Source organism: Cuculus canorus, chromosome 7 (genome assembly GCF_017976375.1).
Source record: "Cuculus canorus isolate bCucCan1 chromosome 7, bCucCan1.pri, whole genome shotgun sequence".
Taxonomy (NCBI): Eukaryota; Metazoa; Chordata; class Aves; order Cuculiformes; family Cuculidae; genus Cuculus; species Cuculus canorus.
The window spans coordinates 20,926,433-20,953,505 of NC_071407.1; the positions used below are offsets into that span (position 1 = coordinate 20,926,433).

At 47.1% G+C, this 27,073-nt stretch overlaps 2 protein-coding genes across 2 annotated transcripts; both read right to left on the minus strand.

Annotated features, from left to right (window-relative positions):
• LOC104067908 (2-hydroxyacylsphingosine 1-beta-galactosyltransferase) lies at positions 1-12,844 on the minus strand. Its single transcript, XM_054072198.1, has 6 exons — positions 12,742-12,844; positions 5,680-6,527; positions 2,708-2,847; positions 2,462-2,538; positions 1,863-2,082; positions 1-965 (listed from the first exon to the last, which is right to left on the minus strand). The coding sequence occupies exons 2-6, from the start codon at positions 6,523-6,525 to the stop codon at positions 650-652; spliced, it is 1,599 nt and encodes a 532-aa protein (XP_053928173.1). The 5' UTR covers positions 6,526-6,527; positions 12,742-12,844; the 3' UTR covers positions 1-649.
• A 1,164-nt stretch (positions 12,845-14,008) lies between these two features.
• On the minus strand, positions 14,009-25,874 carry NOLC1 (nucleolar and coiled-body phosphoprotein 1). The gene is made up of 14 exons (XM_054072070.1): positions 25,719-25,874; positions 25,577-25,632; positions 25,382-25,509; positions 23,766-23,881; positions 22,888-23,023; positions 22,313-22,416; positions 21,518-21,665; positions 20,483-20,623; positions 19,981-20,070; positions 18,526-18,672; positions 17,748-18,305; positions 16,919-17,031; positions 16,450-16,530; positions 14,009-16,177 (listed from the first exon to the last, which is right to left on the minus strand). Exons 1-14 carry the CDS (start codon positions 25,827-25,829, stop codon positions 16,019-16,021), a joined length of 2,088 nt encoding a protein of 695 aa, XP_053928045.1. The 5' UTR covers positions 25,830-25,874; the 3' UTR covers positions 14,009-16,018.
• Between the last annotated feature and the right edge of the window lie 1,199 nt (positions 25,875-27,073).

Here is a 27,073-nt window from a genome sequence, read left to right on the forward strand (position 1 = left end):
GAACTGAGAGAACTGCCACATGGGGGAAAAGAACATAACTTTATTTAAAAAAAAATAAGTTACCTCAAACACAAACAGGATTGCAGAGGGTTGACAGCTGCAGGAAGAACCATATTTATACACACAACTTAAAACAGAACAATTTCACTCTCTTGTAGATGATACTTTCAGCGCCCTTCCCTGTCCACAGCTCTACTTCAGGTCCTCACCTGCACGTAAAGGAATCCTGACTCCCAGGGCTCTTGGTAACAAGGCAGAGGAGAAATGTTGTCTGCCACACATGAAATGCTATTCCTACCTCCAGAGCCTCCACGGAGATCCCAAAAGCCAGAAGAGCAACACCAGCATCTAAACCAATGTGCAATAGAAAGAGAACAGCTTGCACTCCTCTCTGGAAGTCTACCTACCCATGCCCCATTCCCAGCGCCCTGGCCAAGTGCTTCCACCCATGCCTGAATTCATGCTCCCGCCCACAGGTGCTGTATACAGAGGTGTGCACGCAGAACTCTGCAATACTCCTCCCTCCCCACTCTCTTCTCATCCAGACCTGCTGATCTTTCACCTCTCCCTGTGCCTGTGTGCCATATGTTTCCTGGCACAGCAGCAGTTTGTTTCACAGTGACGGGATGTGCCCTGGAACACTAAGTCACTACTGCAATTTCTTCTCTTCTGTGAAGTGGCTTTTCATGCAATTGCCATTCTGATACACAGGGCTGGGCCCCTTTCTTCTGCACCACACCACAGATTTGTAGAGGATGAATCCAATACTAGCCAGACACAGGAAGAGAAGAGCCAAGATGTCCAGGCAGAAGTACTCATACAAGGAGAGGTCATAGACAGCAGGGCGAAGATACGGTGCCCCATTGTGACGAAGGATGTACTCCAGCCAATACACCGTCCTATTGAGAGCATGCATCGGTCTGTCCAGGTGCAAAGCTGAGATGAGCTTGGCTGCTTTTCTGTAGCTGCAAGAGAAGAAGACAGAAGTTACCCTTCTGACAGGAGCTTCATAGCTGAGAAGTATTCTGAGATGTCCAATGATACTTTGATGTCCAAATGATAACTTGAGAGAGCAGCAAATTCCTTTCATGATTGTTTTCTATCTGTCTCAGAAAAGTGGTTCTGATGGCCATTGTTAGCCCTGGCAGCACAAGCCAGAGAGTACTGTACTTTGTGTGTTATTAACAAGACTGCTAATTCAGCTCCCAAGTCCTTGCTCAGTGGGTTCCTGTGGATTGTTCCCTTCCAAGGGGAGCTTGCACCCAAAGACCTCACTCAGCTTCAAGCAACAATTGCACACTTGATGATGAGCCAAATCCTTCAAGGTACCAAGTTGCAACACCTAAACAACTAACAGAGGTCAGTAGTTGAGAGCTACTAATAGCTAACAAAAAAATGACCAAGCCCTCCAACAGCATTTCTAAGTGTCCTCTTAGAAGGTAGGAGCCCTGTGTCACTGCTGCAGCTGATCCAGGAAAGGGAAGAGTACCCGATTTTCAGAAGGAGCACGAACCACTGCCTGCACTAGCTGTTGCTACAGAAAGCTGTTTGGATGAAACCAGGGAGATCCCAACGTGGAGTTGCAATATCACTTTACCTGATGACAGGCTGGCATTAAAAGAAGAGGTTTATTCTCAGCATCTCAAAAAGTTTTCCAAGAAAATTAGTCAGCCAAACAGAACTAGATTATGCTACATCTCAGGATTTCGAGGCACTAACACATCTGGCCAGCTGAGCAAAGCTTGCAACTCTGCTTGGTCCAGAAGCCACCACAGGCAGTGTACGTAGGGGTCAACAGAAAGACACACTGGTCCCACATACAGTCTGCACAAGAAAGAGCTCAGTGCTTCCAGATGCCTCACCTGGGGTCAGAGATAACTGTGATGACAGCCTGGTAAAGATCCTCTTCTTTTACTCTGCTCCAGTCCATGAGGATACCCATGCCCTTCGCCTGCACTCTGGTCATGATGTCGAACTGGTCTCCATAGAAAGGAAATCCCACCACTGGCACACCGTGATAAATTGCCTCAAATACACCGTTCATCCCACAGTGGCTAACAAAGGCTTTCACGTTGGGATGACCTGCAGGCAAAGAAATGGCAGCAGGTCAGTGCCTTGCACGCTGAAACGGGGCTACCGGTGGCTTCCTCAACACAGAGCACTGATGTTTCTTTAGGGAAAACTAGGCAGGCTGAGCAGAGAGGATGTTACCCTTTGGGAACACACCTGGCTTTTGGCAGCCCAAAACTTGTCAAGTAATGCCTGGAGGGGGAGGGAGGTAAGGACCAAGATGCAGCTTCAAGCAGGTGTTAGGTGAGGACTATGTTTTGTACAGAGCAGACTCAAAATAAGCAACAGACTGATATCCACACAGGTGCTGTTTTCCTTGTATGCCTTTGCTGCGGTTTGGGCTAAACTCCAGGGATACTGCTAGCAGCACACACACACAACCCAGCCTTACCTAGCAGGTCGTTCTGGGGCAGCCACCCCATCATCAGCGTGTTCTCACCCAGGTTTCTTGGCTTCTGCCCAAAGTATCTGTGGGAGGAGGTAAAGGAGAAGAAAGAAAGGGAAAAGAAACACAGAGAATAACTATAAACTCAGTCAGATCAAGAGATGGGAACAAATTCTGTATTTTGAGATTAATCATCCCACAGCACTTATTTTCATCCAGCTCAAGTTAAAAGGAGTCCCACTCCCTTCTCACCTCCACACCACCCTCTGTGGGAGGCGAGCAAATGCACCAGCCATCTTCTCCACCAAGTCGCTTGGAAGAGCTCGAATCCCAATGCCAAAGGAGACAACAACAACACCCGCATCCGCTGCTTCCACCCAGAGACGCAGACCCTGCAGGCAAAATGCACACAGCTGCCTTGAAGTCATGTTGGAGAAAGGCCCTTCCCACTGTTGCATCTTCCAGTAGAATACTATCTACAGAGACGATGAAGCCAAACCCACCTGGAGCACAAAGCTACATATGTTTGACAAGGGAAAACCTTCCAAAACTACTGTGCTTTCAGCAGCCAGCCAGGCAGAACACCTGCTGAGCTTGGGAGCTTGTAGGGAGGCCTCCAAAGTTTGAATTTCATAGCATTACCTCCTGCTTTGGAGGTAACACAATCACTCTTTGTCGAGCAGGGCTCTGAAAACATAGGGCCCAAATAGGAGCAGCCAAAGCAGTGAAGGAAATTCAAGTGAAAAGAGGAAGGCTACTTTCCATCACCACAGGCAGGAGGCCTGTCAGAGTCTCTAGCTGTGGGTTGATACAACAGATGAAACTGTGCAGGTAGAGCGAGGAACAACATCTTGCTGGAGATTCCCCACAACCTCTCCAATGCCGAGGGCTCCCGGAGGTTGCAGAAGATTCTGCCATCTTGCCAGGAGACTTCTACACACCCTTGACAACTACTTGCAGGTAGCAGATTTAGTGTTTGGTCATTAGGCAGAGAGATAGCTACAGCTTCAGGAAAAAACACAGCTGTTTGTCCTTCATTTAGAGGCTGCCTGTAATGCTACATAAACAGGTGTGTATCACGAACAAAGTCCTTACTTTTTCTGACTGGAGTGAAAAGGTCGCAGGAAGGAGAAAACAGCCACTACAGCTGCTGTGGAGCAAACACAGACCATTCTACTTCGTGCCAGGCTGGACTGAGTCTATTTCTCATGACAAATTCTGTCCTGCTTCAACTTTTCCATGTATCACAGCCAGAAGCATTTTAGGGAAGCTTCCTAAAACCTTTCTTTGAATGTGAACATTTCTTGGAATAAACACTGTAGAAGAACATGAAGGGCAAAAAAATAGTTCTTCCTGTTATTAAATGAGAAAATAGGACAATTAATTCAGAATATCTTAGAAGTAGTAGCCTACAGTTTGGGGGACCATGGTACAGAAGCGTTACAAAGCACATTTTAGTGTTACTTTCTGTGGACATTTGTCCTCTGTTAGATGCTTCAGGGACTCAAACTTAACTGTGCAGAAGAGCTCTTAAAAAGCCCTAAACCAATCTAAAAATCAAGAATCAGAAAGTTTTCAAGTAAGAGATTTTGTTTTTTCCATTCTCTTGAGTTTCACATCTCTTGAGCAATACAACCACTAAAACCACTAAGGAAGTGAAAACACTAATTTTTGCTTTTCTAGATAAAAGTACAGTGACTCATAAAGTGGACGATTATTTTATCCATTATAATTGGGCTTTAACATTTGACTATCAGAAAGAGCATTCAATTTGCTAGGTAAGTACAGCTGACCACCAGATGTTCTCACCATCTCTCACGTACATATTTTTATTTCACTGTGTCCTAATTAAAGGAACTCGCAATCAGTGGGTTTCAAATACGAAGAAACAAGCATCCTAATTACATCACTCTGCTCCAGTTTGGATGAGGAGATTCCTTAAGCTACACCTAGATCTACAGAGGCCTTCTCTTCTGCTGGCATTCCTTAACCTGGCTACACACATGCCTGCCTGTTAGCACCAAAGCCACCACCTATTGCAGGGCTCTGAACTTATCTCCATCATCCTTCTCTTAGGCGCCTCAGGATCAGTTCTGGAAGCTGTGAAGTACATGACTAATAACCACAGCAAACAACTCCCTTCTCTATAAGGCAGGTATGTACATGGCCAGATTGGACCAAGACAGTGTTTTGCAAGACCTGTGAGGTAGCCAGTCTCTAACGCAGCTTTTGGAGCATCCTATGCGTGTTGCATTACCTGCTTGCCATGCCACATGGGAAAGGGTGATGTGCAGCCACACATATCTAGAGAACTTCTGCTCTAAAGCGCTTGACCTCACTTTTTCCTTTTAACTGGAAAAAATTGGCACCCAAAAAATTGTCTCAATAAAAGCTGCCAGCAAAGATCTTGATAGGCCTCTAATAATTTGATACTCGAATCTTATCTCCATTTTGGTCCCTTAGGACAACCTGACTGCTTGTCATTATCCAAGTCTATTTCCCCTCCATGTTTGTAAAACTGGTAAAGCAATGGGAGGAATGGCAAACGGGTCCTGCTCTGTTCCAATACTGTCTTCAGTTGCAGTCTTTAAAAGCTTGTCTCTTCAAATTTATTACTGGGAATAGTGAGGTATGAGGCCAGAGAAAGCCTCTGGGATCACTGGGGAGTTTTCCCTCAGGGCTGGACCTTGAGAAAAAAAAGAGATGATACACTTCCGTTTTGTACATTTCAGGATTCCACATTGAATTTGATGATGAAAAAAGCACAACTCTCTCCTATGGGTTCTTAAGACCACAAGCTCGAGGGTAGAAACGCCCTGTGAGAAATAGGATTAAGGAAGAAATTCTGGACTGTCAAAAATCAGTGATGAAACGATGAAGACTAATTGTTCTTCCCATTTCTGCTTCAAGTATAGAAACAAACAAACTACTCATGATCAAGTCCCACAGGTAACACTGCCAACTTAGGAATTCTACACACCATTTTACATGGACAGTGAAGCTAAATCCTGCTTCAGGGTGGACAATTTAATTGTACATCAACCCTGCAGACTCACCAGTCCTCAGTGTTCCTGGTGTCCCTACTGCACCCTGACACCAATACAGAGCAGCTTTCCAGACTCCTGGGGCATCACAGCATTTACAAGGCTCTTCAAAAGCAGATTTGCACTGAATAACTCCCCAGGTTAATAAGCAATCACAGCTCAAAGCTTTCCAGCACTTACCACTGGGAGAGGCTTTGCGGGCTCCGCAAGGATCCCCCCTGTAAAAATGACATGGGGGAGTGTTGGCCGGGGAAAGTCCAGCACCACATCGTTACAGAGGAAAAAGAGGCTAGTTCCATGAACAAGGTCCAACATGGTTGTCTTCGGCTCCACTCTGTGCTTCTCCATGAGACGTTCAAACTTAGGCAAGATGATCAGCTTTGTGGCCACGCGAGTGATCATGTAGACTAGGAGATTCCAAGTTCTACCAAAGAAGCCCATCCTGTCTGTCATCAGGGAGTTGAACTCAGGGACATAGGCAATGGGAGAAGTTGCACCGATTTCTGCTGGGAACCAGAAACCAGTGGAGATCACAGCATATTTGACACGAAGAATGTGGGCCAGAATAAAGCCACACATCTCATTGGGGTCTACCAACAGCAGGTCAAAGTGCTCATGTTGGAGTTTCTGCAGAAGGGTAGAGTTTCCCAGCACTAGGTCACAGTTTTGCAGGTACTTCTCCAAGAAAGAAAACATCTCCAGAGAAGTCATCTTCCCTTGGAAGACACGCCTTATCTTCTCCTGCACCCAGGCATCTGCGCTCTCTGTGCTGAAGATACCCCAGTACCTCTGCATGCGGAAGCCAGGAAGGTAGGTTTCCACATCCCGACCTTCATGAAGAAGGAGCACGGGGTCATGGCCCCGGTCAGTAAGCGCCTCTGCCACTCGCATGAAGACTCGCAAGTGGCTGTCAAAGACTATGGTGGGCATGATCAGCACCTTAGCACAGTGAGACGGCTCCGAACTGAATGCAGCTACTAGGAAGAGAAGAACAGCATGGCATGGTAGCACCTTCATCATCTTCATTGCTGCAAGGAAAGAAACATGCCATGAATATAGTATGAAATGCCCTGTCATGTACTTGGGCAACTAACAACTGGGATTGTAGCTGCAAGCTCATCAGCTGAGAGAGGAGAGCGTTCTGGATTTCATCACTGAAAAAAAAAAAAAAAGAAAGAAACCACAGGAAAAATACCCAACAAGAAAAAAATAACGGGAAAAAAAGCCCCCAAAGTAGGGTATCACAGTGTATCAGGGGAGGTTCTTCAGAAATTCAAAACCTTTTCTCTGTGCTCTTAAAAGCTCGAAAACTAGCAGACTGACTTGCAGAGAGTAAGAGAAGCTGTTGGAGTCTGCTGGGTCACAGCACAAGCAGAGACACTCACTGCTCAACCCTCAGTTGCCGCTACAGAACCAGCACAGCTGGATTTCATTACTCCTTCTGCCCAGCCAGAATGGCTGGTTCCCCTGAGCCGCTGATGTCTGTGCAAGCTCACTGGGAGGCCTGGAGAGGCTGGTGGGAATTCTGAGAGGCATGCTTTGGCTTTGGCCCTTGCAATGTTGGCAAGCCACCTTGCTGAGCACAGGATAAGGCAGGAGCAAGCTCAGGTCACAGAAGGACCCTCTGAGAGGAACCACAATTCCAGAGAGCACAGCAGGCATCTGGACAGAAAGCTGCTCCAAATGGATTAGCTGTGGGAGGACAGGCAGGCTCAGGGGAAAGGGCTGGGAAGCGAAAGGCAGGCCCCAAGATAGTGACGCACTGGGAGAAGGCAAACCCAGAGAGCAGCCCCAGGGATAAGGTGCAACACTTGCGTTGCAGTGACGCCCCTTAGTCACACTCCTACAGCCATGAACCCATTCCCACTTTAGTGAAACACCCAGTATTTCTGTTGTGTAAGGGGTGTTGCTACACCACTGGAAGCAAATGCGCCTCACCCATACCTTATATTATTTGAGGAGAAGAATTACGTGATAATTATTTGGGAACAGTCAGAAGCAGAGCTGTGTCCCGAGGACTCAGTTCAGACACGCTAGGAAGGGAGGGGGTGAGTGGGAACAATCATAAGGGGATTTTGGATGGCCTGACACGCTAAGCCTCAGGGGGGCTGCAGAAGTGACGTAGAGCAGAATTAGGTCCAAGATTTTCTGCCAGCTGCTTCACTATTGCTTGATCAATTAAGAGCCAGGGAAGAAAGTCACAGGTAAGACTCTGCTAAACACAATCTTCAGACTCCCCTCAGCAGCTGGATATCACTGACCAGAGATAGCATGGGAGGTGCAGACATGGCAGAGTAAGAGCTCCCTGCCCCATTGCCTTCCTGTCCTGTGTGGGCATGGACATAGGAAAGTAACAGAGCAGCTGCTGGCTGAGACCCTCCCCTATTTTAAAGGCAACTCCTACTAGGGTTTGGACTGACACCCTTCCCACCCAGAAACAACTGGGTGGCTGTGCCTGCAAGAGCAACGAGAAACATGAAAAATGTTAGCAGGTACCAAAGGGGTGGTTGGACCCACAGAGCAAGAACTCCAGGAGGATCAAGACAACGGTGATGGAAGAAGCCCTGCAAGGAAAGTAAGGATCCTGCCTCTCTGCCAGCAGACACAGCTGGCTCATGCTGGCAGTGCTTGCCACCATGGAACTACAGCCCATGAAGCTGGTCTAGTTCTCGGCTTCCCTGAGAGGCTCCGAATGGATTTATCTCTGGTGGTGAAGGTAGAGCATTTGGCTATGACATGGCACAGCAGATCCAGAGTGCATGCAGCTTCCAGGGAGAGAGGGATGACCTCCTTTAGGACAGCCAGATCTCAGGACAAGTTCTGTGACAGTAACAGGTACAGGCTTGTCCTGGGATACCTGGTGGGTCATATACACACATAACTGTGTTGAGAAGAGCAGAAAAGGAAGTTCTAGATGTTGAGTGTTTGCTCATTGGCCAACAAGGAAAAGGTGAAGAAACAGTGCAGGTGAAAGGAATATTTACCTAAAGAGAAAATCCTATCACTCATCTCCAGCGAGGACCACGTCTTGCCGTGGGCCTACATGCCAGACATTGCTGAGACCCTAAGCTCTGCCAGGACCCACTCTCTGGGGGCTACCACAATCCAAATGACAAGCAAGGGGTCAATCTTAGCCCTCAGGCCAGGCACAGATGCTGACACAGGAGACTTGCAGATTGCTCTTGGCTGCTTCATCTCTTCTGACATCAGAAGCAATCCCTAAAGGTGCTGGCTCAGGAATCCCTTCTCCCTGCTCAGGCAACAGTGAAAGCTATAAATCTTCCTAAGTTGTGAGGAGATACCAGGCTGCAAGAGGGACCTTTCTTGCTACCTCAGCTTGATAGCACCAAAGCTAACCTCTGTTCTGTCTGTGCCCAGAGCTATATCCTGTGCTGGATACGTCCCTGCATTTTAGTCCTCCTGTGAATATAACGAAGGCATAACTACCAGCTCAAAGGGTAGCACTCCGCTGGCTCCATCCCTTGTTCAGTATCTAGTCACTGTTAGGCTTTCAGGCTGATAGCAAAGGGAAAAGGAGAGACCTAAACCTCACACACACGAGGGCTAGATGAGGGAAGGCTCAAAATCCACCTGTCCACCTCTTCACTTTACCTCTTAACGACACTGAACACACAGCTATAGCTGTCCCATGAGCTTTGCAGCAGGACCCTCCAGCAAGGGCAGGTGCCGTAGCCAATCAAACACCTTCTCCAACACAGGGTGCCGGCTGCAGCCCTGCCCTCTGGCTATGGGACCTCAGCTGCCAGCACCCACTGTTGGGCTGCAGGCAGCTGCTCTTCAAAAAACCTCCAAACTGCTGGGCACAGGAATGGGATCCTGCTGGGAGGTGAATTTACAGCACGCATCTCGGTAGAGGTGCAATATCCAAGTGAGCGACAGATCCCACACTAGATCCAAGAGCAGAGCAGACAGAACCACCTCCTTGTTTGTGGCCTGAAGTCTTGGGCTAGGGGTTGAATCAGATAAATATTGCAGGAAATAGCACTGCCATGGAAAGGAGAAGGGTTGTAAAGGACAAACACGCTCTTCCCTGATACAACAGGCACTCAGTAAAGCCGTGCAAACTGGCTGATTTATGCAGAGCAATTGTCCTAACACAATTCACACTAACAGGCAGAAGTCAGGGTTCAAGGAAAATATTAAAACAGCTTATGCCATAGAGGTTTTAAGAACTATTCCAATACCATGAACATCATGGTCCATATATAAGCAGACAGTCTGCTGGGCACTGCCCTCTTTCCTGATGGTCATCATCCCTGGGGGTCCTGCTCGTCCTTCTGCTCCCAGTGCTCAGTTTCCCATCTGCTGTGACTATCGTATTTTGCTAGAATTGCTCTGCTCCCTGTGCCCGCTGTCTGGCATTCGCTGCTAGGAGCGTCTAGTCCATGACCACTATACGGACTGAGTATAGCTTTTTGTGTATTAGTATTAGGTTTTATTAAAACTGTTCATATTTCAACCCATGGGTCATCTTTTCTTTTTCCTCAATTTCCCTTCTGGAGTGGGGAGGGGTCACTGGGTGATAGATATACCCCTGCATCTGGGCTAAAAAGACGAGTACAAAAACCTCTGACAGCAAGCAGCTCAGGCAGAGAAGACTATGAAGAAAGGGCAGCAACCAGACACCATTGCAACTGCCCTTTATATCTCTCCCTCTCCTCCAGTACTTTGTATTGCCTAGTTACTGCCAAGGACCAGGAAACCTATGTGCTTGGGGCTGAATTATCTCCCCTCCTGCTTCCTACTCTCTATCCAGCTCTTGCCCACAGTAAGAAGTCTTTCCACTGTAAACTTCTCAAGAGTTAACAAAGCAGAACAATTCAGGTGAATCCAAAAGGAAAAGGCATCTTCACTTGGATGCACAAAACTCTTCCTGGAATAAGAAATGAAAGTTTGCTTCATCTGTTGGGTATGATCCAGAGAAAACAGGACCATCTGCTACCATCAAGTAGATGACAGCCAACCCAGTTGTGGCTAATTTATGGAAACCAAAGCTCCGTGCAAGCAGGCAGGTATGCAGCTCAGAGCAATTCTGCTACTGCAGGAAGATATCGCACTACAAGCAGGAGCTGCCATGGGGAATCTCTAGCAAAAATCTAGAAGATACAATGCTGTATAAAGTAAAGCTAATAAAGCATATGTTGAAGCGTAGAAGTCTAATCATAAATCATATCTGACCCAGTGCTTAGTAGGCTTCTGTGCTCTGGTTTTGAATTACTACAGACTCCCGCTTCGCCAGTCAACTGGGTAAATTACACTGACGCTAAAACACTAACGTTAGTATTATGGTATACAAATATTAGTACGTACTTTTTAGTATAAAAGACAATAAGCAAGGAAAAAAAGACTTCCCTTCAAATATAAGCCTCCCCAAGCAGCCTACAGCCCTGAGTTTTTCCAAATATTGTTTGCACACAGATGTTCTGCTCAAAACAGCACACCTTTCTAGCATTTGTCATCTTCATGGCGGACCACAGGAAACTCAAAGAATTAACAAAGTCCACATCCCCAAAAGACCAAAGGGAACAACCACAGCACTGATTAGGTCAGCATCAGAATAACTTATGCTCTGCAGCACACTTGGCACTACTGCTTCCACAGAACAGCATCAAAAGTGCTCAGTTGATTCTCATCCATTTTGGACAAAGATCGATATAGTCTTCAATCAGTTCCAAACTTTTGGGACCTTAGGCCATCTTCAACATCCTTCCAAGATCATCACAGTTTTATGAAGGAAGCTCTACATGCAAGGTGGGAATCCATGCATGAGCAGGAGCCTGGCAGTCAATAGGTCACAGCAGGGGAACCACGATACTAAAGAAAACACTAGTCTATAACAACTGAGACAAGAAATAAAGACCTGTATCTCAGCTTGTCAAGGCATTTGAATCTACACACATCTTCAAGAAATCGAGCTGACGAATGGTGTCAAACACACACATCTGCTTCTCTGGCCTCTCATCACACATTAAATCTGTCTAGGTGGTAAGCAAGATCCCCCCTGCTCCATATCCAAAGGTTTCCTGGTTGTCTTCAGGAAGGGACAGAGATAGTTTGTGGCACCATGGTGCTCTGCAACACTGAGTTCTTCCAGATGGCCTTTCTTGCCCCATCACTTGCAAAACAGCTGCAAGACAGAGAAGCAGCTGATGCAAGGCTGTGCTCCCTGCAAGCAGTCTCAGGTCTGCAGTGTGGATTACACTATTCATAATCCTCGGATACAAGAGACAGAAAGGCTTGGAGCCATTTCCAAGTAATCATATGAACCATAGACCTTGAAGTGAGAGCATACAACAGTTCAGCGCACATTCTGATCTTAAGAAGGGGTTGTGTCTGTACGATAGTCAAGTTAAACACGTTCTCAAGACTGCAGAGAAAACTGGAGAGACACAAACGCACCAAACTTTAAAGAAGCGGTCAAGAGGGGCAGGAAGAAAAGGCTTTCATTTACCACCCTGTCATCTCAGCTTCTTTCTGCAGAGAAGTGCCACATTAAAAGAAAGAAGTCGTTAAACATCCCAGAAGGTTGTGCAACCTTGTGTAGGAAGCATCAGGGACTGATAAAAGTCCCGACAGACAAGTCGAATCACATTTGACAGAATTGCGGCAGTACAGAAGCTACAGATGAATCTTATCTTCAATAAAACTACTGACGCCCTCACACTAAAAAACAGCCAAAAACCACAACCCAAGCCCAGAACCGAAGCGAACAGCTCTGAGCACACTGGAGGAACGAGATGGCTCAGCCACCATAAACGGGGGCTGGGGAGGGACGCATAGGAAGAGGAGGCAGAACGGGAGAGGGAAGACACTCCCGAGATGTCATCTCCCAGAGGAAGACGAAGCCGGTTACACAAGAGCGCTTTGAACATTGCTCGGCTTCCGAGGCTCCGGTCCCGCACAGTCAAGCAGACGCCGCGCTCGCGCCCCCGAGCAGCCCCGGGGCGGGCACCGCCGCAGCCCGTCCCTCCCTCCTTTCCAGCAGCAGAGCAGCAGTCGGGAGCCTCTGCGCCAGCCCGGAAAGTCCAGCCCGGCCCTTCGGCCACCGGGGCTGCGACCCCGCAGCTCCGCTTCCCTCCGTTCCCACGTTCACCCCGCAGTTCCCGCTCCCCCACAGCCCGGGTTTCCCCCGTTCCTACGCTCCCCTCGCAGCCCCGGTTCCCCCCATCCCCACACTCTCCCCGGCGCTCCCCAGGGGAGGCAGCACCGCCCCGACCCCACCTGCAGCGAGTCCCGGCTGCCCGAGTGCCGGCGCTGGGAGCGGAGCGGCCGCCGCCCGTCTCCCACTTTGAGTGCGGGCGGGGCAGGGCGGAGCCGCAGCCCCGGGGCCGCCCCGCCCGGCACCGCTCGGGGGCGGGGGGAGCCCGCGCCTACCGGGGATCGGCGGCGCTCGGGGTGCGCTGCGCAGGGCGAGCACCGCGCGGGCTCCGCGAGGGGCTGCGGGAGGGAAGGGTGGCACGTATGGAATGAGGGCGCTGGGGAGAGCATCCCGGGCAGCTCTACAGGCGCGGCACAAGGCGGAGGGGAAGGTCCTGCTAGTCCAGTTCCAGCATTACCCACGGCTGAAACTGCTCCGGCGATGCGCAGAGAATTGAGGCTTAAGCGCTCCACGAGGCGTTTCCTTCACTCCAGGGCAGCAGCGGAGATGTAGGTTAAACCCGCCCAGCACCTGCAAAAGCCTGTGAAAGGAGCAGCCTTCCCCTAGGAGCGTCAAGCCCATGGAGGAGAGCAGACCTTAGCGCTTGTGGCGCTTGGCCGGGCAGGCGCTGACCTCCACTGAGGCTGATGAGGGGCTTTGCAGCTGCTGCCGAAAATTCAGAGTGTTACACCTTCTCCGAGATCATCACGTTGGAGGTGGAAGACTGCAGCCGACAGCCACACTGGTTAGAGTGACCTGCAGCCCACTCCACCGGGGGATTCATCCCGACTTTTCCATTAAGGTTTAGCACAAAGGGTATAAATAATGATTACAGCATCCAAGACCTCCACCAGGCGCTACGTATTAGCAGGTTTGTTCTCACTGCACACATAGTCACAGAGGAAGGTATCTAAGCATAGAAATTACTTCTTTTAACCAGGCATATACAGAATTTTTCAGTAATGCCTATTGTTTCCTATTCCCATCAACTGCTGCTATTTAGTTACATCACCATCTGCCATACAGCTAATGTAGTAGCAACATTTGAGAAGAACTAACCAAATATTCTGGTGGGAAGGGACTCAAGCAGCCTGTTTAGCTTGGTGTAAGCAAATATTCTTCCAGGAAGTTTAATCCATATTTCTTGCAGTCACTTGACAGCCAACTGCAGAGCCCACTGCTCACTTCTGAAGGCCTGTTACCTGCACACGAGCATACAGTGAAGGAGCTGGTTGTAGACACAGGTAGGGAGACGGCGCTACATCACTCCCAGCGCTGATACCCTCCATTTTCCCACCCACCATTCCACACCTTTAGCTACTAGATCCACTCAGATTAAAAAGGCTGCAATCTTTATTGTCCAACAGTTTAAAATTCTCACGCTTAAAATGCCCCCAAAACATAAAAGTTTTTTAGAAGTTTAAGAGTTCCAAATCTAAGTTCCTAATAAACAGAAGAGAGCAAATGACACATCACAAGCAAGATGTACAAATCCCAATTCAGAAAATACTCTTTTCCCACCTTCCTTTGGCCTCTAATCTTTAATTTCTCCTAATAACCATGATCTCCTTGGCACCTCTGCATTGTAGCCTAAAATCCAGGCACCAGAGTAATTGTGCAACCCAGAGGGGAAGCCTTGAAAAATGCTCATTGATACAAGTTGCAGCTCATGCACATGGGGGTGGCTCATCAAGTCTCATCCAACCCTCAATTAGGTGACACTGCTTTGCACACAAATATAGCTTCCTGTAACAACAGGGCTCTTCTCATCACCATCCTTCAGGGAGGGAACGGAAACATGGAAATCGGACCTTGCATAACCTCTCTCGCTTGCTGGAAGTTTAAGATGGGGTGAGAACCTCACAGCCCACTGCCCCATGTCCCAAACATGCTGTACCACTGCTCAGTTCATATTGGCTATGGGCTCAGCAGCCTGCTCCACAAACTAAAAACTAAAGTTGGCTTAACCCATGTAACAAGGTAAAAAAATGGTTGAGGAAACCATTTTCCAAGAGACATGAGTTGCAACAGAAATAAGGAGGCAAGCAAGAGAGAAATAAGGAAAGAAAGCAAGCCCTCCCCTGCTCTCAACAGCAGTAAGCCATTGTATTATCTCAGTTGCTCATGAAATCCCAGTTCAGGCTGCAAGTTACTGAACTTGTTTGAGGCTACCCATGCTGAATGCATACTTGTAAGTAACACTTCACACTTTACAGCATCAGGCTTTATTTGCCTTGGTGCTACAGGGAAACTGATATTTATTTTTTTGAGAAGGATTTAACAGATGGAAAACAGCTCAAAGAGCAAGTGATCCAACCTAGACAAGAAATTTAAGGCATTAGAACAAGTTGCATGGCTCATTGCAGGGAGTAAGCATAAGCGGCATGTTTTACGTTCAGAGGGAACAAGCAGTGCCTCATGGGAGCCAGAGCCCTTAAAAAAAAAAAAAAAAAAAAACAACAAAAACCCAAAACAAAAAAAACCAACCCACAGCAAAAGCAAAGATGGGTAGAGCAGCTTTATCTCCTCTGCTTCCTTATCCATTTCCAACGAGCCAAATGTCACAACCACCAAGCAGTCAAGAGTTCCTGTACATCTCCACTCCTCAGCTAAATTCCCAATGGAAGTGTTACTAAGAGTACCACAGAAAGACCTTAGTCCCCCGACAATAGCCATCAACTAGCAACTGCAAGCAATACAGTTACCCAACTGCTAAGGTGTATTTAGACCCTCTAACCTCTCCAAGTACTCCAGTTAGTGGCCTCAACAGGAGTGTAAGGAAGAGGAAGGTAGGAATTTACTGCAAGTGGAACCACAGAAGGAGGAAACAGAAAAGTGGAACTCCATCACACTGCAACTGTGAACTTGAAATGTCAGGTGCGGGTGAGGATTACAGTTGGAGGGTTCAAATCAGTTATCGCTTCTACAGTAACTAGACACAGGGAAGTTACAAAATTTGCCATTTCATAGGTAATTGAGTTAAACCGGTTGACAAAGAAGTGGGAGGTTAAGATACAGGAGAATGATTTTTCTTTCTTCTACTAGATGGACAGGAAATCAAAGTGAAAAACCACTACCAGCCTTTTAAAATAAGACTGTAGATAATTTAATTGTTGGAGGTCACCCTAGCAGTGCCATTAACACCAGCTCAAGGATGGCTCCAAATTAGGGGGTCTAAATCAGAATTAGGAACAAAAAATGGGAAACATCCAATTATTCTCCCACATCCCCATTCCGGAGCTGCCTGCTCCACAATGGGCTACGGGAGGCAGCATTCCAGGCAGGCTTGACATCCATAATGTCCACATGCCCATCCAAGCCATTCTGGTGAGCAAATGGTTGATTCCCAAGAAATCATTCTCAGTCACTTTCAAACTTCACGGAATTGACTTGGGTCGATATAGTGCCCCCACGATAGCTGCCTCGTTTTTTCTTCGTCTTCTCATGGCGGAAAGATTTGCCTTTCGTGTATTTCAGGACATTGTTAGCCTTCTCACCCCAGTCACCAACTGCTCCTTTCTGTGAGAGGTGAAGGGGGAGAGGAAGAAGAATTTCAGGTCAGTACTCAAGAAAGTAAAGGCAATGCTTTGCACTTCATCCTACACAGCAATCATCCTGTAGCTGATGCTATTCTCCCATGCACCCCCTGCCGGCGCTCACCTATTTCATAACAGCATCTCCTGGTGGAGAAAGTCCCCACCAAAAGGACCGCCCACAAGCACAAGGCTGCTCTACCGACTTGTATTTCAAGAAGCCACATGTTAACCACCTTGGCCAGTACCTGGCCCTACCTTTGCTTCAAATGAGTTATCAGCAACACGGGCATCCACCTCAATCTCTTCTTCCCTTACTCGGCGGAATGGAGAGGCTGGCTGTTAAAAAGAAAACAGGATACAGTAAGCACATACACATGCACGATATTCCCTTAGTGACAACCTTCTTCATTCTGTGTCCCTGCAAGTATGGAGCCCTGTTCACATCACTTCAATCTTTTAAGTGTTTCTGAGATTCACAATCCTGTCTCTTCTCCAGATCAGGCAGCACAGGGATGCTCCTGTGCAAGTATATCCAATCTGCTTTTGCCAGAATAGCATTAGGTGCACTCCCTCAGGTTCTCCAGATGAGGTTGAAGTCCTCAAGAAGGTAGCAAAAATACAAATAATTCCATGGGCCCAACCTCCCCCAAAACTCCAACAAACCTACTTGATAAGGAGGCAGAGATGTCTCTCCCACCAGACAACACAGCCCACCCTCACTCACCCGTTTCACCTTGGGAACCGTATGTGGTGTTTTTGCTTTGATCTTTGCCTTTTTACTCTGCGGTGTCTCTGGCTCCTGAGTATCTTCCCTCTTCTGTTTCTTCCCAATTGTGCCTGTTAGATGTACAGCAGTAAAACTTCAAAAGAGAGGAGCTGCAGTGTTGGGAAAGATGATGGCATCTCTGCCCCAGAATACAAACTCACTGTTGACAGAAGTGTGATAACCAGTCCCTGCATTACCTCACCGAGAACACAGACTACTAAAACAGACACTAACAGCTATTCTGGGTCAGCAAGGATTTTGCCATCCCATCCTAATGGATAAAGGTAATTTTGTGGAATAGTGTATCTTTGTATTAAAGATTCAGTGCAGCTGAGAAAGTTCTGTTGGTTAAAACTCGCCAGTTTTTGGAATCACACAGTACGCACTTGCACACACCAGTATACATTCAAAGCTCTTTCCCTCCTGGAGGAAAAAAATCTGAGTGTGCATTGGATCATCATCTATGGGACTTCACTCTACAAAGACAAGGTCCTCCAGCACTCTGCATGGCTGTCATGAACAATTTTCTGCATCCACAGACAGCAACTGGCAGCAACTGTACAGAAATGTGCTTCATATTACCACAAATCCCATTGCCAGCAGATATGTACAAAACCAAAACCAATCCCACCAGATTAAAAACTAGTCCTTTCCTCTCAGTTCTGCAACATATGGTATAACCTAACAGCACACACAGATTGAATATTATTTAGGAAAGGCTCCCATTATTCAGGAAAAGCTCAATAACACTGTCCAATAGACCCACTTGCCAGACTTTAGCGAATACCTCCATTGGCTTTTCCAGTCTCTTCTTCAGAGCTGCTTTCACTGCTGCTACTGCTGCCACCACCTGGCTTAGACTTCAGGTTGTTTGCTGCTGGTGTGAATGCTTTTGCTTTTTCTTTGGAGGCACTGGTCTTAGAACTGTTCTGTATCCCTTTCCCTGCTTTCTTGGGCTTCTTATCCTCTTCACTGGAACTATCAGATGAGCTGCTGCTACTAGAAGAAGCCGTCTTCTTCCCTACTGATGCTTTTGCTGTCCCAGGAGATTTGCTGGCTGGTTTCATTGCTGGCTTCTTTTCTTCTTCTTCACTGCTTGAGCTATCAGAATCAGAAGTGCTGGCTTTGGGAGCTGGGGTAGAAGGCTTGGACACAGGTTTACTCACTTTGCCAGCTAATTTAGCTGAAGTGCCTTTCTTCTTCTCATCCTCAGAACTGCTGGAGCTGCTATCTGAATCAGAGCTACTTTGTGCTTTCTTCGTGACAGGCTGTGACTTCTTTGTTGCGGGGGTTGCTGCTTTAGTCGTGGGCTTCACAGGAGTCTTCTTGTCAGAGCTCTCAGAATCTAGAATGGAAAGGAAAAGAACAATCAAGGCAGAGCCCCATTCCTTCAATGCAAAGATAACATGCAGATTCAATGCTGATACAGAGTGCACTTAGCTGCTTGAAAAAACACTGAATGCATATACCTGTCCAACTGCACCCTCATACCCTGCCTAGAAACACAGAGGTCTGGGCAAGCACAACATCCATGTAGAAATCCTCATTTTCTCCTATGCCAATACCTGAGCTGTCTGAGGAGGAACTGGAGTCTTTCTTCGCTTGTTCAGGCTTGACAGCTACTTTTGCTGGTTTAGAAGTATTCTTTATCACAGGTTGTTTAGCTGGGAGCTTACTCCCTACCTTCTTCTTATCACCTTCAGAGGAAGAATCTAAACAAAAAAACAGTATGTTCTTTAAATTATTAAGCATCTGGTGCAGTTACTTTACTAATAGAATGTATACAATTCATAGGAAAGTGAAAAGCTAAACGGGCTGTGGCCCAAGACTGAGGCACTAGGTAAGTGGCAATAAGTAGCTTATGACAAACACTTCCTGAATGGTCAGGAGACAGCATTCATCTTTGCATGCATCTTTTTTATTGGAAGGAACTGAAAAAAAGCAGTTTAAGTTCTTCACTAATGCATGCACAAGGAAGTAGATACTTGGAAAATAATAATACAGAAGAGGTATGGAATAAAGGACTAGAGAAAGAGAAATTAGAAGTATCACCGAGAACAAACTCGGGGAGAAGAAATATCAAGAAAGAAGCTATGTGGTAAAGGCCAAAGAACACACAAGAAATCAGGAGATAAAACTGACAAATCAGGGAAAGTGAGGCAGCAACAGGACAGTATCTCATTTTAGCTCTCTATTTCCTGTAACAAATGTGTTTAGCAGCCATCTGAGGATGGACTGAAGACTCCTGTGTGCAAACATGCCATTGTATTGAGTGTTAGCAATCTGGAATCCTAAGTCTGATCTATTCAAACATTTCTGAAGAATTTAGTAACAACAATCAAAACCTTGTCCATCTGTGAGAAACTAGGCAAAAGAAACAAATGACAGATTTCCTGCCACTTGTTGAAGGGTCATACAGTCTAGTGCTAGCTGTCTGCAGACAGACAGGTAGCTGCCACCCACAGTCCCGGCCAAGATATCAGAGATGTTGAGATATACAACAGGAGCACTTTGAACTGTGAGGAAAAATATAGCACAAAGGGAACTTAGGTGGGAGAAACAGCATTGCAAACCCTAAACCTGATCAGCAGAGGATAGAATGAACACCACTCCCCATTTCTAAGGTCACATTAGGAGAAGGTATCTTTTGAGTCTATTTTGAACAATGTATGGCGATAGTTTTTTTTTTATTTTGGAAACTTCTCCCAATGCCCATCATGGGGAAGCAGAAATCAAAAGACTTAAGAGACAGATCCTCAAAAAGCATAACTGTTGACCTTCCTGGAGTAACCCAACACAAATGATGTATCCCTTTCCATCACCATCATGTAGACCTTTCTGCACTTAACGCCTCCTTGTGTCTCATGATTAGGGTCCACTCTACAGAACAGGGTGCTGTTTTTCAAATTCACACCTTGCTACCTATGGGGACTGCGAAGCTTTCAAGTGGGACACCACTATATAGCAACTTGGCCAATAAAAACACAAACAAAAAAATCAAAATTTATTTCTTACATTACCTGAGTCACTGTCAGAACTGGATTCAGCCTTCTTGGTAGACACAACTTTGGTTTTGGGGCCTGGGGTTGTTTTAGCAACTACTGTTTTGCCTGCAAAAGCAAGTCTAAAATTAACAGGCCACATCCACACCAAATCTTTACCCCAAGACCCAAACCTCTCCAGGTGTGAAAGAGCTCTCTACCCAGTGCACCAGCCATTCAGCCAGCAATATCACAAGCCAAGTGAGAACTAGGCCAGCTGCAGTAACAGGCCTGGTTCATTCATGCTAAACTAGATACTGATCATTTATCAAACCAACACATCCAAAGTAATCAAACCTGCACACAGTTTGGATCTAGAGGTCGTATACAGTCTTCTGTTTGGGATGCCTTCAAGTTATTCAGAAGCTTCCAAAGAAGCAAACAACAACATAGAGCAAAGACATACAGCTTTTTCAAGGAAAACCAAGGGATTGCCAAAATACTGTCTACACCTTTACAGCCTCTTCTCCTCACAGTATACCTGCTCCTCCCTTCGGGGGCACCTTCTCTGCCTCATCACTACTATCTGAAGAGTCACTGCTTTCAGCCCTTTTTGAAGGAGCCTTGGCAAGGCCTTTCTTTGTCTGTGTAGCTTGAGGCGGTGGTACAGCACTGTACTGACCTACAAAAAGAGAAAGCATTCAGAAGCCTGCATGATAAAGCAAGAAGCACATATAAGATTTTTGTAGTAGTTTGAATAAAGTGCTCCTGCTACTCAGTTCCAATTATTCCTCTTCTGTAGCTACAGTCAAAGACACAAGATTATAGTTTGAAAGCTTACAACCACCCCACTGCTACCTCCTGTTTCTATTGTGGGTTTAACTCCTCTTGGGCTTCAGCTGACCCAAACATCTTTGGAGAAGTCTCCTCTGCACTTCAGGAAGAACAGGAGTTTATGTCACCAAACTTTATCAGAAAAAAAGATACTTCAGTTGTTGACTGTTTTCATGTACTGCTTCCTCAAATCCTCTGGTTAGAGGATCAGATTGAGTTTCAGTGTTTGATCCTCCATCCGGATGAGCTCTATAGTGGAATCCTAAAACCACTATATTACATTTAAGAGGCCCGCCCATTTAGCACATCAGCTGGGCTACAACTGAACACTGGATACTTCACAAAAAAAAACCCAAACCCACCCTAAAAAGCTTCAATTGCTGCAGTTACAGAACACCAAATCACTGGCAAATTACTTCCAAATTCCTGGTAGACAGGAAACCTGCAAAAATGTCCTTAAAGGCTACATGAATAGAAGACATGCAGCAAGCTAACCAGAGTCTGTTACAATCTCTCCTGCTCCCCATCTTATGAGGGAGGAGCTGAATTGTAAGCTTAACCTAAACAGGACACATGAAAAAAGCTGCTGTATTTCTGGTTCACAATACCACTGTCAGTACTACCTAGAACGTTGTGTGCAACAATTCTTGCACTTGCTTGTGTCCCGCACATGCTTCTCCCGGGACAGCAGTACTAGCAGAAAGCATCCTTCCACAGAGCAGCAATGCTATTTTGTACTTACCAGACTTTGGCTTTTGTTTTACAGGTGGCTTTTCATCGTCTGAGCTGTCAGATGAGTCCTCACTACTGGAACTTTCCTTGGCATGTTTGTTTTTCACTGCAGCTTGTGTGACTGCAGGTTTTGGTAAAGGTGATTTCTTTGGAACAGTCTTATCACAAGAAGGAAAGAAATACATATAAAAAAAGAAGTTACAGAAATTTTGTGGGAACAGCTGGATGTGGATCTTGTTTAACTCTATGCCTCGCTTAGAGCAAATTTTGAAAGCAAAAGAACAAAGATTAATGAAGGTTCTCAAATGCAAATTTTAGGAAAGGCATGAGCACCATGATCTTCCTGGCTACTGTGCTGCTGTTTTTGCTGCATGAACCCCTAATAAGGAGCCCCTCTGACTACGTGGCATAGATCTGGCTGAAAAGATAACAACTGCTAATTTAATAAACACAACTATGATTATTTTGCGTTGCAGAAAACTCAGTTACAGATAGCCAAGCACAAGAGTCATGCAAAAGTGAACATATAATGGATACTACAATATGGTTATGACACAATGAAATGCTTTCCTGCAAAAGGAAGGAACAGAGGAAGTGGTAAGGACGTATATTAGGGAAGAAAACAAGTCCATGGAGAGGTACTAGAAGGCATAATCCCACTTTATAAAGGAGGAGTTATATGCTGTGTTCAGCATTTGCATAGCTTGCGCCTTCATCTACACATTTCAAAGTCCCTACAAGACAGATAACTCAAGTTTTATTAGAATTCTATTGTGTTCATTAAGTTTTTTACAGTTCAGTTTACCTTCTTCGGTGCAGCCTTCTCCTCATCAGAATCTTCACTACTGCTGCTACTGCTTGCTGCTTTTCCATTGACCACCTTGGTGGCCACCTGGGGAGCTTTACTTCCTGTTGAGACAAGTAAAAAGGGACATTTCAAAATATGCTATGGAAGATGAGGAGTACACTGAGCATGAAGTATCTTAGAGAGTAAAGAACCACAGGAAGCCAATAGGGCAGATAAAGGCAGTACTGCAAAACTGTATCCTACTGCAGGCTTTGAGAAAGTTTTCGGAACACTGTCTATTCTAGCTCATCAGAAGTTCCATGACTAAAGATCTTCCCTGCTCTTAGAGGGGAGGATGCTGGCAAAAGCAAAACTTAAGCAGCTAAGGTTGCTGATTACAGTTACTTGTGCAAATAACGTAGCATTTGGGACCAATTATTTTATTTGTAATCAGTTCTACACCTCTCCCATGTTAGAAGAGGACTGGACTAGACTGCAAATGGCAGCGACAACAGATTTTCAGACGGCTATGCCAATACATATGCCTTTGCGTGTAGTGCAGCCCCTATCACTCCTCACACAGTAAGAGGTACCTGATTTAGGCGCTGCTGTTTTTGTTGGCTGTTTCTTTGGTGCTTCTTCATCTGAGCTGCTTGAACTGGAACTCTCTGCTTTTTTCTGAGGCTGGATTTTGGTTCCTGCTGGCTTCACCATGGGTTTTGCGCCTTTCTAAACAACATGAGGGAAAACTGGTTAGTCCCTGTAACCATGAAAAAGAGGCTAATAAGGCTGACACATACAGAGGCTACCATCTTGACTTGGAAACACCACTCTGCCTAACAGTTAGGGCCTGAAAATCCCCAAATAACAATTCTGCTCTGGGAAAACTCCTGGCAGCCCAGGACTCTTTTGCACCCCAGTCTCCAGTTCTGCCTCCTCAAAGGGGGACAACTCTGGGGCTGGCACTATTTTGTCCCTTCTCTGGATCATATTAGTTTGAAGACTGAAAGTACTGACTGGACAAACTCTTGCTGCTCTCCTCTAGTGCACACTGACATCATTCTTCCCCTCCCAATTCTCAAGACCACGACTGCAGCAAGAAAATGCAAAGAGAAGATTCTCTTTTTATGTATACATTTACATTTTGAAAAAGATCAAGTTTATTTTAGTGATTGTAAATAAGTCTTCTGCTGCAAAAAAAGTAAGCCTAGCAGTCTTAGGATAAAAGTAAGAAGCAGACTTGGGTATGAAACAAAGCAAGCGCTGGGCATGAAATTAATTTTTCACAGGATCAGTCCAAATGGCACGTTGTCCACTACAGAAATGCCTTCTTACATTTCACCTGCAGCAGTGTAGGAAATTCACAGTTCAGGAAAAGTGAACTGAATTTCAGAGAGAATTCTGTTGATCAAATTTGCTAGTACCCATCACTGTCAAACATGCATTAGAGAGGCTGGAAAGAAAAGCTGACCTTTGCTGGCTTCTTCTCCTCCTCTGAGTCTGAATCATCACTAGAGTCCTCACTGCTGCTCTCTGCCTTCTTGGCTGTAGGAACAGCTTTTGCATTGGGCACAGCTGCTGTTTTAGCTGCAAATAAGGGACAGTATACTGATAATAAGTTAATTCATACTTACATGTAGCTATACCCTGCACTAGTAGCTAGAAGACCAAAAGGATATACTCTGGTCATTAAACCATGACTGAAGTTCATGACGCTAACTTTGGTTTTGGAAGAGGGTGCACTAAAAGACTCCAAAATGGGTAAGCAAGAGGATAAAACAAATTCTAGATTCTATCTTTGTCACATACATATCTAAGTGCAGACTTCGATCACCAAAAGGATAGACCCCAAAAAGGAAAGCATCACCACAAACTGAAATAACTTTGACCAGGTTCGGACACTTTCCAGCTTACAAAAACCCATTGAAAAAGCATAGACTTCCAAAATAATCCACTGGAACGCTGTGCTAGGGTTCCAGACATTTCCCTTAGCCTGTTTTAGCCAATCTACTACTTCCGGGTTACTGATTGCCTTTTAATAACACGGAGCAAAAGAAATCATTTTGCCCCAAGTTATACTTGCAGCTATCCTGATCAAATAAAAATCAGATCCAAGTTCAAATTCAGCTTTAGGATGGCTCAAATTGAAGACCAGATTTCTTTTGCTCCCCTTCTACTCCTTCTCTCCCACATATCTGCTGCTAGTTACATACAAACTTGCGTACACCACAATTAAGGTAAGGTGTAAGAACAAGTCCAGATAAAACTGGAAAAATACAGCTCACCCCATACCAAGGCACAGTGGAGGGATGTATTTTTTGGTACCACTAGGGCACAGAACTGAGAGAAAGGAGAGTATTAGTCTCACACAAAGTAGTATAATGTGAGCAAGGATTCTTGACATTTCTTTGGAACTTGAGGATGCTGTCTACTACTGCCCTGCATCAAACAGGAGCTTGATAAATCCTGACCATGCAGGAGCTTTGACAAATCATGTGTATTTTAACAAATGTGGAAGCACTTATAAAACCCAAATCAGTTTTCCTATGATAGTCGGATAAGAAATCATTGTTTAAAGCCCTCAGTGAAACCGAAAGTCCCTGGAAAATAGCATAGAAAAAAATCATAAAGGTATCTACCTGCCACAAAGAGATTATCAGCCCAATCTACATGCACTCGAAGCCCAATTTCACTCAATGTTTAAATCAACACATAGCCTGAGTGTACTGAAGTAGACAGAAGTAACCCTGCTGAGATATCCTATCAGTGTTTGGAAAGCAGAATCTCAATAGACACAGTAATGAAGGTGGTACTTCAACAGCACCCACAAAACTCAATACAGCCCAACACCTTTAGCAGTCTCAGCCAAAAAAGACAAACTGAATGGCTAAACCTGCCAGTGGACACAAACCCTGAAATACTTAAATTACTACCCGATAAAAAGATCACTCTTTGCTAGGATGAACATACTCTACGCGCCGTCGGCAAAAGGCCTTTCAGAACCAGGACCAACCCCCACAGCCCGAGCCCCGGGGACGGCTGAAGATGCCAAAGGAGCCGAGAAGAGATGTCCAACACCGCCCCTACCTGGTTTCTTGGCCGGGGGCGCCTCCTCCTCCTCCTCCTCGCCGGAGCTCTCCTCGCTGCTGGAGGGCGGTTTCCCTCTCGCCCCGGGGCCGTTCGGAACCAGCTTTCTCTTCTTGGCCGCCGGGGACCTACGGGACAGAGGCTGAGCCGGGGCTGCGGGAGGCGCGGGCGCCGCGGCGCCCCCCGAGCACTTACCTGAGCCAGTAGCTGAAGATGTCCAGGAGCGAGGCAGCGTTGGGGTCCTGCTCTTTCTGCGCGAGAGAGGGCCGGTCAGTCAGTCAGTCAGTCGGTCGCCCGCCCGCCCGCCGGTTCCTCCCGCCGCCCCCGCCCCGCTCACCGCCGCCGCCTCCTTGGCGAAGGCGCGCGCGGCGCCCTCGAACCGGTTCTCGCGCAGGAACGCGAGCACGAAAGGGAAGAGGTCGCTGGGCACCGCGCGCCGCTCCGCCATGCTGCCCGCCGCCACGTGCCGCCTGCGCGCGCGCGCGGCCCGCCCCTGCCCGTCACGTGACAGGGGGCGGGGAGGGGGGTGGTGGAAGGGCCCCGTGTACGGGGAGGGGAGGGGCCCCGTGTACGGGGAGGGGAGGGGAGGGGCCCCGTGTACGGGGAGGGGAGGGGCCCCGTGAGGGAACACGTGGACAGGGCGGGGAGCAGTCCCTGGGAACAGCGGAAGGGCATCGTGTGCGGGGCGGGGAGGAGCCCCGGGAGCGGCGAACACTGTGTACGGGAGGAGGGTGGAACCCCGGGAGCACTGCGTACGGGAGGAGGGAAGGAGCCCCGGGAGCAGCGGATACTGTGTACGGGAGGAGGGAAGGAGCCCCGGGAGCAGCGGAAGAGGGGGAAGCGTGTGCAGGGTGTGGAGGAGCCCCGGGACTAGGCGGCGGGTGTCGAGGTGGAGATGGGAACCCGGGACAGTCTCTGCCAGGGAGCTCGGGGCGCGCGTGTGACGGTGGAGTTCAGTCCGCTTAAGCCCCTTCTCCTGTCAGTCGGCTCCCAGTTGTGATCCGTCTGGAATGGGATCGCTGGGAGGAGAGCAGCGGGGAGCAGAAGGAGCGGGGCAGCCGGGGCTGTGGGCGGGCTCGGTTCTCACCAACAGGGTGCAGTGCCTCATAGGCTGAGCACGGCGGGCAGAGCAGGGTGCTGACAGCATCAATCGGTGAGCAATGGTTTAGGATCCACACGAGGAGGCTATTCAGGAACAAAGGTAGATGAGGCTGAGAAAGTTGGGGTTGTTCAGTCTAGAGAAGAGAAAGTTCCGAGGAGACCTTGTAGCGACCTTCCAGTACCTGAAGGAGCTACAAGAAAGCTGGGGAGGGATGTTTACAAAGGCTTGTAGTGATAGGATGAGGGGCAATGGCTATAAACTGGAGAGGGGCAGATTTAGACTATATATGAGGAGGAATTTCTTCACCGTGAGAGTGCTGAGACACTGGCACAGGTTGCCCAGAGCAGTGGTGGCTGCCCCATCCCTGGAAGTGTTCAAGGCCAGGTTGGATGGGGCCACGAGCACGCTGATCTAGTGGGATGGCCCACAGTGGGGGGAGGCGGGCATGGAACTAAATGATCTTTGAGGTCCCTTCCAACCCAAACTATTCCATGATTCTATGGTGCCGGAGGAGGGGCTAGGGTCAAAATAACACTGGGTTTAAAAGGACTGTCTATAAGGTTGAGTCAGAGAGAGAATTGTGGACAAGG

Coding starts and splice junctions, on each gene's coding strand:
- LOC104067908 (XM_054072198.1), bottom strand. CDS start 6,525: ATGAAGATGATGAAGGTGCTACCATGCCATGCTGTTCTTCTCTTCCTA. Junction 2,848..5,679: donor CCGCAAAGCCTCTCCCAGTG/GTAAGTGCTGGA, acceptor TTTTGCCTGCAG/GGTCTGCGTCTCTGGGTGGA. Junction 2,539..2,707: donor CCACAGAGGGTGGTGTGGAG/GTGAGAAGGGAG, acceptor CTCCTCCCACAG/ATACTTTGGGCAGAAGCCAA.
- NOLC1 (XM_054072070.1), bottom strand. CDS start 25,829: ATGGCGGAGCGGCGCGCGGTGCCCAGCGACCTCTTCCCTTTCGTGCTC. Junction 18,673..19,980: donor CAGTTCTGACAGTGACTCAG/GTAATGTAAGAA, acceptor TTTTTTGTTTAG/ATTCTTCCTCTGAAGGTGAT. Junction 17,032..17,747: donor GACTGGAAAAGCCAATGGAG/GTATTCGCTAAA, acceptor TACATCTAACAG/GCACAATTGGGAAGAAACAG.